Consider the following 11,368-nt stretch of genomic DNA (forward strand, 5'->3'; position numbering starts at 1 on the left):
TCATCCAACAACTTCTTTACTTGAGGAATAAACTCAAGCCCAAGAGGTGTGGCAATGCTAGCAAGTGTCTTTTTACAAAAGAGAAAATGTGGAGGTTGTCTAAGAGGGAAAGTTTCTTTAATGTTTGTCTTTATTGTAAAATGAGTTTCCTTCTTAGCTAAACTCTTGGAGGAGACACTTACCTCCTTACACTTCTCTTTAACCACTAATGGTTGTCCTTCTTCTTGGGGGTAGATTTCTTCACTAGATTCTTCCCCTTTTGCTTCTTCACTTTCACTAGAGGAAGGTGAAGTAGTAGCCTCATATTGGCTACTATAAATGTCTTGGCCCCTCATAATCATGGTTTTTGTGGTGGGGCATTGAGAAGTAATGTGTCCTCTTCCAAGACATTTAAAGCACTTTATAGAGCTAGTTTTCTCTTGCATACTAGCCTTAGGGGCTTGCTTTTCTATTGTCTTCCCCTTATCATCTTTGGGCTTAGAAGGTGTCACCCCTAAGATGCCTTGACCTTGGTCTTTCTTTGGATAAGAGTGAGAGCCATAAGATTTTGAAGTAGACTTCTTTTTAAGTTCTTGCTCTACCCTTATTTCCCAATCTAAGTTAGCCTTTACATTGTTCTTCCCATGGAAGTATGAGAGGTTAATGTTAGCCTCTTGAGGCTTTCTTTCCTTTTCTCTTCTATGGGAGTGAGGTCTAAGATGTGACCTATGCCTTCCTTCGTAATAGTCACGAAGTTCTTCACTTAGGCTCTTGCAAGAGTTATGACTACTATAGGAGACATGTTTTTCTCTTTTCATTTCTTTCATTATTTTTCTTCTTTCTTCCTCTCTTATTTTCTTTCTTTCATCTTGACTTATTTCTTCCACTCTTTTTTTTCCTTTTTCTTTTCTCTCTTGTTTTTCTTTCCATAACTTGAGGGAACTCAACTCATCTAAGATTCTAGATAAAGGGTCTTTATGACTAGTACCCTCGCCATTAACACTAGATGAATGATGACTCATGTTGGTTCCTAAGTTGTGGTTCTTTCTTGTTGGAGGTTTTAAAACAAAAGGTAAAAGAAACTATGGTTGAAACTAGCCAAAATAAACACTAAAAGAGGTGTGACAGATAAGGTAAACAACTAATTGGTAAAAGGAAAGCTACCTAGGCGGTTTGACAATGGAAGGTAAAGGAAATAAGCTATGAAAGTAAGCAAGAAAAGTAAACTAAGTGAATCCTAAGAGTTTTTGGATGACCACATCAAGGTTCCCAACAAAACACTCACTATCCTAAGGAAATATTGCCTAAAATTATTACACACAAATGGAAGTTTGGTAACCTATTGGAGACTCCCAACACACTTCCAATGAATGGCCTTTTTGTTACAAAACTTGAAAGCAATAAAGGTAAGTAAATTGCAAATTTAAAAATTACAAAACATCCTCAATTTTGGTGGTTGTTATCTCTTTGGTGATTCACTCAATTTGGAGTGCTTCTTAGTCCAATAGCTCTTAAGGTGGTTGGCCCCACTACTAAAAAAATCTGTTTTTACGACGCACATTCTAAAGCGGTTCTCTGGAACCGTCTTAGAATGTGCGTCGGTGGCATTTTTGTAATTAACGCCAATATAATTATAACGGTCTATGCCACCCGTCTTTGTAGGTAGGCCATGATGGCATTTTTGTAATTCGAAGACTTTATTCTAAGACGAGTGTCATTAGAAAACGTCATTGTTAGTTTAGAAAAAAAAAGTTATACGCGTTCTGAACCCTAAGCAAGGTCACAACCTCGAAGCTGAGTTCTTTCTACTATGTTGCATCAACAGTTATATGGCGACAATGACTGTGACCAAAAAATCACCTCTGAAGAAACCCGATTCCGCATCCACCCTCAGTCCCACCGCGTGCGGCGTCAAAGAGGATTTCTCCGTGCTCACCAACGACGAAGAAGAAGAAGATGTAATTGCCAATATCCAAAACTATTTCGCAGAGATTAGTAGCAAGTTCAAGAACGGGATCTTCAAAATCTGCGAGGCTCACTGTAACTCCTAACTTCCCAGATTGTCATCTTCCTCTTCAGTCATCTATTTTCCTCTTTTCTCTCCGGTGATTGTTGGAACTCAAAGAGCTTCTTTGATGGAACAGGTTAGTAAAACACACTGCGTTTTGAAGCTTCAGTTTCACTTTTGAGTTTCGATTCTTTCCCTCTACTCTGTGTATGTGTGCGTTTTGTGAATTTTTGCAGTACGAAAAGGTTGAGAAGATAGGGTCGCGACCGCGTCACCAAGGAGACCATCGCGTTGAAGAAGATTCGCCTCGAGCAGGAGGATGAGGGGGTTCCCAGCACCGCCATTCATGAGATTTCTCTCTTGAAAGAAATGCAGCACAGGAACATTGTTAGGTATATAGTATATCTGAAGAATGTGTTGGTCTGTGCAATTCATGTGCTGAGAAAGAATATTATATGGACATAGTTATAGAAATTAGAAAATTTGGAAGATTTAATGTTCGGTGTGAGCCTCGGTGTCTCGACATGGTGTTCATTTTGTGTTGTTTTTTGGTTCTATTATATTGTCTGACAAACCCTGCAGCTGTGAATTGTTCGTGTATGTGACATTTGGATGCATCAATAATTTTTTAACATTATCATTTTTGAGTCTGGCTGTTTATGTAAAGAAAAAAATACCATACTTAATGTCCCTATGTTTTCCAGTGTCCCAGCATAATACTCCCAAGGGACATAATTCTGTTTACACTGTTTTATAAGGTCTACTAAAAACATGCTTGTGGGGTGTTATGTATGCCAATTAGGATTGAATGGCCAAGAAAACTTGTTGACTTTAGTTCCTTTAATTATGTTGCTTCATTTAGTTCATACATTGTTGTCCTAATGTTATTTGTCTCTTAGTCATTTCCTCATTATCATTGGTGTATGTGTGGAATGCAGGTTGTAGGATGTAGTGCACGATGAGAAGAGTTTGTATCTGGTACAATTGGTTTCTGAGGGAAGACAAAGGTAGTTAGATAATAAATTCAAGGACTTTGTTGCAAGGTTGAAATGGTGTAATAGTTCTAACTCCTCTATCCTTGAATTCTTGCTTCATTACTCTCTTTTCTAATGTGATATGTGGCATTAGAATCATTTTCAATATTTGGCTGAATACCTAGAACACTATGCAATTTGTTATAACAGTGAGGCTGGAGAACTTTATTCAAAGAAGCTTGCCAAGTTTGTTGGAAAGCGTCTCAAATCAGAATGGGCTGCTTCTGTAAGCATTATCTATTGTATAGATTCAAACTCTGCCTTTTCCCTTGAAATTCAATGCTCAAACAAAGTTAACGCTTGAAAACTATCCTTTTACACTTATGGCTTAGGCATTGTCTTCTAAATCTGCATATAACATTTATGTTGAACTGTGATCCAGTGCCAATGATTATATATCATTTATAGTGAATTTGCTAAACAGCATGTATAAGCAAGTATTAAAGGGAATGATGATTTGTGATATTTGTAACTTCTTGTCTAGATATGGACTAGTACACTGCAACGAACAATTCTGACAGCCACTCCAATTATTGGATTTCCCAAGGTTAGTGTCATACTTAAGTTTATGGTTGTGTACAGTCATGTTATTTATTTCACGAGAAATAGGTTGACAAATGTACACATTTTGACTTACTATCTATATGTTAGATACAATGGCGTGCACTTGATGAGATAAACGCAGGGGTGTGTGATGGTATGGCATATGCAGAAATCAAGAAAAACATGCCAGAGGAGTATGAGTATGTTTGCAGACTTGTAATTTTTCTCTTATTTGCAAGTTGCATGCAACTAATATGGCAGATAAAAAGAAGCACAATGTGGAACTTCTCTCTTATTAATTTTTATGATACATAGATTAAAATATAATGTCTTAGACAAATATTAACTAAGACCTTGTAACTCTAGATTATATGACCAGGAACCATATAATATTTCTTTGGATTTATTCCTTAAACTTTTTTAAAAATTGTTTTTAGTTCGTGAATTTTTTTATTTATTTTTAGTTCTTTAATTATATTTTGTCTTGGCTTTTTTGTTTTTCTTGCAAATTTAAGCATGTCCAGCTTTCATTTATACATTTGATGTCTTTTTATTTTCTTATTTGTTGAGTTACTATTCAATCACAAAGTTGCCAATTGCAATACCAGGTATATAGGAACGGAAATCCTTATGGAATAGCTGAAGGTATTGTTTTCAGTATGCCATGCCGATCAAAGGTAAGTTTGTTTACTGTGTTCTTCATTCTTTTTAATTTCTAAAATTGCTTTTATCCCTCTTGTGATGAAAGTTTTTATCCATTTGGGTGATGGTGATTATGAACTTGTCAAGGATGATTATGACACTGCGTTCTTAGCCTAAGCCAACTTCATGTCTAAGCCTAAGCCATAGATACTAGACCACTGCACCATGGCAGAGTACTATTCATACGTGTTTGCATTGAACACCACATATCCTCTATGTGATATATTTAAAATTTTCATTATCATTGAATATTACTATTCAATACAAATTATATGATTCTTGATTAAAAAATTAGCTTCACAATTCATGTTTTTAAAGTTATTTTTCATTATCATTTGAATTTTGATTTGGTAACCTTGGCCTGGCCTATCTTTAGAAATGGGATGATCACCCTGCAATAATTACTTCACCATTTGCACACATATATTCACCATGTTGGTTAGATTTTTTGATAGGAATAGTTTTGGAGAAAAAAAATAGCAATTAAGATATATTTAATGATATCAATTAAATAATTATCTTTGACTTATTTTTTGAATTTAATTGTCAAAATGGTGTCGGGTTAAGAATTTGTATAGTATGAATCATAGTAAAAAAAATAAATTTTTTTTAATGTTGTTTGATCAAAGATTAATTTTTTTTAAATATGAAAATTTGTAAGGTTGATGATTTTAATAACTGTTTTTTTATACTTATTTATTGACCATATTTATAAGTAAATTTTTTAAATATTTTGATGTGTAAGATTTTAATATTTTCAAATATTTTATTTGGTAGATTACGTAATAAAGGAAAGCTTTTTAGTATTTTAGAATTTTATTTCATTTTTTCTGGAATTTTAGAATACTTTATTTAGTAAAATAGTCATGACTATTTTGTACATATTCAGGTGATCACCAAATCTAAGGAATTGGTAATGGTCTCATTCCAAGTGTACTGGATGTTAATCTACTAGATGAAGTTATTCAGGTACCTCCCAACACTATTGGAATTATTTTTTTAACTTAATGCTCTTCATTTTTTTAACTTTTTTCATTTTTGACACTTGAAGTTGCTTGTTAATGTCACATGATTCTGAATCTATGATTTTTAGAGTATGTTTAGATTTTATAGGAACATATAAATTGATATGCTTGAAAAAATAGGAGAAGTATCACGCCTGTTATTACATTAATATCTTCATATAATGAAATCTAACTATCCTGAGGGTTTTGAAGAGCCTGTTATTGCTACTTTATTGTTATCTTTCTTAATTTTTTAACCACTTAGCTATTTTGGTTAAAAATAACTTTATATTAAAAATTAAATTATTAATTAAAAATTCAAAATATATTTTATATACTTAGATGATTTATTTTCTTATAATTTAGTTACAATATTTTATAAATTAATTCAAAATAACTTTATTGTTACGTGATTTAGTTATTTAAATTTAATTCTTTTAAAGTGGGGAGATGGGTAAAGTATTTACCACTATTTTTTTTCACCATGAAGAAAGTAAAAAGAACACAGCACAAACCGAAACTAATGCCCATGCCTTGGCATCTGCTTACAAAGCACTACGTAACTGTGAAGGACACCTATCCCAAACAGTAAATTATTTACCACTAATTTAAAGAAAGCATTTTTTAAATGTAACCCACATTTTTTTTTGGTAATTAATGTAACCCACATTAAATCAATGGTGAATAAACCCTTTTTTTTTACTTTATATGTATTTCCCATTTAAAGGAGTTAAATCCTTATTATATATAAGAAGATCAAAATCAGAGGTGCCAAAAATCTTGCTTAGTTACATGTTCTGAAAATCGGATACTATAATGTACCGTTTAGTTATCACAATGATTTTTTTATATCCATAAAAGAATCAAAGTTTAAAAAAAAAATCAAAGTTGAATATAAAAAATTTATAATAATTCACTTATACTATACAATTGATTGATTGAAGTACTAGACCCCTTAAGAATTGTCACAACAATTAAAAGCAATAAATAATAATTTTTTTTAAATTGTCTAAAAAATACTTTTAAAAATTAACTAATCTAATGGTTATACTTTTTATAAAACAAATAAACAGTTCATTTTTTTTTAATTTCGTAACAAAGTTCAATTTTTTTATTATAAATTCCAGTGATAAGCCTCACTCGATCCTACGGATTGCAATTTTGCCTAGAGACATCAATGTGCAATATTTTAAAAAGTGTCGTGGCTTTGTCACTTGTGACCAAATTTAGAGTAATTTTATAAACTAGTTACGTAATACTTGGGTCGTAACAGTGGTTTAATAATTATTTGCTGATTTATGGATGATTTTATCATGTTGTAATATGACTTTTTGAAAGAAATATCCTCTTCTTCTTTTTGGGAACTGGGAAGGACCTTTTGAAAGAAATATCTTTGATCCTACCATTAAAAGACACATGAATTTGACATGATAAATACAATAAATTTGATGAAAACTGTATATGATAAATACAACGCATGATTCCCGCGAAATTCATGTTTAATTATTTACCGTTTTTATTTATTTATCCACTAAAATATCTACACATATTTTTGTGTGTAGTTCATACTGAATATATTCGTACTCATCAAAACAATTATGTTTTGAAAAATATTAACAAACCATTTGATGATGCACTATCTACTATAGTAAAAATGATTTATTTTTTTTTTAGATTTTTATTGGTGTACCACTTCAATGACTTGTTCTATGGTGTTGTGTTTAACTTGTTCTTTTGGTTGTTGGTATGGTGTTGTGTTTAACTTGTTCTTTTGGTTGTTGGTGTCTCTCTGCAGGTTGAGATTATGTTGTTTTATTGTTGCATGTTGTTCAAATCTAAGGCTTTTTTATGTTACATATGTTGGTGTTTCTCTGTAGGGGGGAATCAAAATTAAAGTCCTTTATCGATATAGTTGAGCATGACATGATTAGTCTTATATGGAACAAGTTAATTCAATTAATCTTTCTTTGTTAATTGGTTTGATTAGGGGCTACGCCCAAATCAGTTCTTGAACCAGTGGATGTCAAGGATGTCCTTTAGGTCACAAACTTGTATGTTAGCTTCAAATCAGTTGTAAATATTCTAAGAACCATTATTAGATATTCTAATGGCAATTAGTTGAAACTTCTATTGTATGATAATGTAAATTGTTGCAAAAATGTAGACTATGCAAATTTTTGTATTTTGTATTTAAAAATGATGAGTAGTATACTTATGCTTCAAATCAATGTTTATTTAAGTTAAAGAAATTCTAACAAACTACAAAAAACAAAACACAAGCAAAAAAAATAAAATTTTTAAACTAGACATACTAAGACGGTTATGGAAAAAACTGTCTTAGTATAGTCTACTTTCTACGACGGCTATCTGGATAACCGTCTTAATATAATCATATCAAGACTTTCTAAGACGATTCTCCGGATAACCGTCTTAGAAAGTTGACTATACTAAGACAATTTTCTCATAATCGTCTTAAAAAGTCTTAATTATATAGCCTATACTAAGATGGTTATTCGGATAACCGTCTTAGTATAGTCAACTTTTTAAGACGATTTTTCATATAACTGTCGTAGAAAGTTGATTATACTAAGACGGGTTCAAGCTAAGACAATTTTTTACAAGTTTGTATGTCCAAGCTGCCAGCACTAGCGATTTTGTTTTTTTTAAGCATGGTATATTGATTGCCTTGGGCTTACTTTCAACCTTCCTATGTATGTTGAACTCACTAGTATTGTTTACCACAGTTTTAGGAGTTCAATATTGACTTAGGATCAACATTTCAGCAAGCAATTCAATCACCAAAACTCAAATTCATAATAGACACAATCATAAGGAAACCTAAAAGTTCAAGAAAAGGTTCACAATCAAAGACTCTCTAAGAATTTTGCATGAACATGTTAAGGACTAATTAACATGAAAGATTTGACTCAAATCAAATAATAGGCTAAAAGAATTTCATACACTCATGAACAAATGAGTTAGACAAAGAAACAAGAAAATAAAATTCAGCACAACATAAGAAATCTTATGTGACAAGTTTCATGACTAGACATGACTTCTATGACAAAACTACAATAGGTGAACAAATCACTCTAGATTTTTGAGGTTTTCTTCTACTTTAATATTTTTGTAAGAATTTTATGATTTAGTTTTCAGCCACAAAAAATAACAAGACAAAACTCAAAGGAACCTAAACTCAACACAATTCATGGTTCAAGAACAAGAACAAGAAATTTGAACCATAGAAAATCAAATCTAGCTTCTATAGCAAGTTTAATCGGTGGAAACTCTAAAGAATCATGTTAAAAAAATTTAGCACGAGACATGTGAGGAGATACATAGAGAAAAAATGAAGAAACAACAATGGAAGAGAAGGTAAAGTAAAAAATTAATGGAGGTTTAAGGAGCACCTACTTGAAGCTCTTGTGCTCTGATTACCACTTGATGGAAGCTTGCTTGTGGAGCTTCTATGGAGGCTGGATCTTTGAGCTTCAATGGGGTCCTTTAATGGTGATTTTCCATCATGGAGATGCATCGGAAGACAAAGGAAAAGAGGTGAGAGGAGGCGCCATCCATTAAGGAATAAGCCATGAAAGAAGGACCTTCACCACCAAGATGAGCCTTGGATAAGAAGCTTGGAGAGGATGCTTCAATGGAGGAAAAGAAAGAGGGAGAGAAAGAGAGAGGGGGGAGCACGAAATTGAAGGAAGAAAAAGGGAGAGAAGTTGAACTTTGAGTTGTGTCTCACAAGACTCTCATTCATCAAAGTTACAACAAGTGTTACACATGTTTCTATTTATAGACTAGGTAGCTTCCTTGAGAAGCTTTCTTGAGAAAACTTCCTTGAGAAGCTTCTTTGAGAAAACTTCCTTGAGAAGCTAGAGCTTGGCTACACACACCCTTCTAATAACTAAGCTCACCTCCTTGAGAAGCTTCCTTGAAAAGATTCCTAAAGAAGCTAGAGCTTAGCTACACACACCTCTCTAATAGCTAAGCTCACCTCCTTGAGATGAGAAGCTAGAACTTAGCTACACACCCCTTATAATAGCTAAGCTCACCCCCATGACAAAATACATGAAAATACAAAAAAAAGTCCCTACTACAAATACCACTCAAAATGCCTCGAAATACAAGGCTAAAACCCTATACTACTAGAATGGCCAAAATACAAGGCCTAAACGAAGGAAAAAAACCTATTCTAATATTTACAAAGATAAGCGGGCTCATACTTAGCCCATGGGCTCAAAATCTACCCTAAGGCTCATGAGAACCCTAGGGCCTTCCCTTGGATCTCTGGCCCAATCTACTTGGAGTCTTCTATCCAATGCCCTTGCTGGGTAGGATTGCATCACCCATGAATTGATTGCCTAACGCTGTTCATGTGTCCTCCACCATCAAGTGCGGAGCCTCCGATGACTGGGAAATTTGGTTTTTGTTATTTTCTGGATCGGTTCCTTTGCCAAACATGTGTATATGTATATTATGTTATTGGTGTTTTTTGTTGTTTGTGTTTTGTTTTGTGTTGTGCAGAAAAAAGAAGAAGGAGAGACGGGATTCGTCATAGACTAATCACGGAAAGGGCAAGGACGGACGAAATCAGTGTTTTATCTTTGCTTTCTTCTTATCTCCGATAAAAGGTAAGTAAAGAGGGGCAACTGTCATACCCTAATTTCGTCCGGGGACTATTGCTTGATGGCATGCAACCTTTGATTGACCGCTTTGAAGTACTTGGCACCCTTTGTTGCACAATATGCGAAGTCCCAAGACGCGCCGGAAATCAAAAGGAAGCATGGTTACGCCATCCGTGAAATTTCCTAATGTGACGGAAACCAAAAGGAAGTATTGTTACGCAATCTGTGAGTTTCCGTAACTTTTTTGAAAGCTAAAAAAGAGTAAATACATGATCCGTAAGGTTCCGTAATCTTACGGAAAGAAAATAAGTGTCGTTACGAAATTCGTAAAGTTTCGTAACGTTACGGAAAAAAAATCACCAAAAAAAGTAAAGGGGGTGTATTTAGTAAAAAAGAGGGGTAAATAGCAACCATGCCCACTTGGGCCTTCCGGATTCTTCCTCCAGAAGACGATTGCTTCTGGAGGAAGCAACCTGGCTCGCCTGGGCGAGCTGGGTGGCAAGCTCCTCCCTTATTTTGCTATAAATAGGTGGAGGAATGAAGAAGGAAGGGGTTCAGCCTTCTTGGCACATTGTATTCTCTTGAAATTGCTGAGGAAAATTGTTTCCGTGAAGAAAATCCAAGCCGAGGCGTTTCCGTAACGTTTTCGTGAGTAATTACGTGAAGATTTTCAACCGTTCTTCGACATTCATCGTTCGTTCTTCGTTTTCCTTCGGTCTTCAGCCTGTAAGTACCCCAAACCGAGCTTTTCAATTCATTCTATGTACTCGTGGTGGTCCCCATTTGTTTCGTGTACTTTTATTCTCGTTTTCATTTACTTTCTGTACCCCCTTTTGACGTGCTTCAGTCATTTATTTAAATCATTTCTCGCTTAATCAAAAAATAAAATAAATTTTCACCGATCGTTTGATTTTTAATATCCGTTAATTTCTGTTAAAATGAAATCCGACCGTTCGGTCGTGCCGTAACCACATTGGAAATAAAAAAAGAGGTAAAATAAATAATATAATAATAAAAAAATACCTTTTAGTAAAATAAAGCAAAAAAATCAATCGGACGTTTCTCTTTGGGATTTCTCTTTCTTAATTGAATTGACTAATAACTAAAGTGAAACTAAGGCTATAAAATCAACCCGCAAAGTCAAGCTCGTCCACAAAAAATCACTAAAAAAGGATTTGAAAGTTTATTATCTCAGTTTTCCTTACCAAGTAAATGGATCATTTTTAAGGTCCAACGCCTTAAAATGATCACCTTCCAAGTAAAAAGAATCGCTTGATTCACCCTTAAAGAGAACTACGTAGGTCTGATTTCCTCTTTGATGGAGGGTACGTAGGAGCAAGAGCCCCGCATTTGTCGACCTCAAAAAATAAAAAATAAAAGTTAAGGTAACACAATTTCCACAATTCTAAAAATAAAGGTTGTTGTCCTTTGAGACAAACGTGAGAGGTGCTAATACCTTCCTCAAAC

General features: G+C 33.8%; 1 protein-coding gene across 1 annotated transcript; it reads left to right on the plus strand.

Moving 5' to 3' along the window:
• Nucleotides 1-2,254: 2,254 nt before the first annotated feature.
• Nucleotides 2,255-5,233, plus strand: LOC102662530 (6-phosphofructo-2-kinase/fructose-2,6-bisphosphatase). The gene is made up of 7 exons (XM_006600978.4): nt 2,255-2,379; nt 2,926-3,041; nt 3,172-3,247; nt 3,506-3,568; nt 3,673-3,764; nt 4,173-4,241; nt 5,156-5,233. Exons 2-6 carry the CDS (start codon nt 3,037-3,039, stop codon nt 4,201-4,203), a joined length of 267 nt encoding a protein of 88 aa, XP_006601041.1. The 5' UTR covers nt 2,255-2,379; nt 2,926-3,036; the 3' UTR covers nt 4,204-4,241; nt 5,156-5,233.
• Nucleotides 5,234-11,368: the final 6,135 nt, after the last annotated feature.

Source organism: Glycine max, chromosome 17 (assembly GCF_000004515.6).
Source record: "Glycine max cultivar Williams 82 chromosome 17, Glycine_max_v4.0, whole genome shotgun sequence".
In the NCBI taxonomy this organism is placed as follows: domain Eukaryota; kingdom Viridiplantae; phylum Streptophyta; class Magnoliopsida; order Fabales; family Fabaceae; genus Glycine; species Glycine max.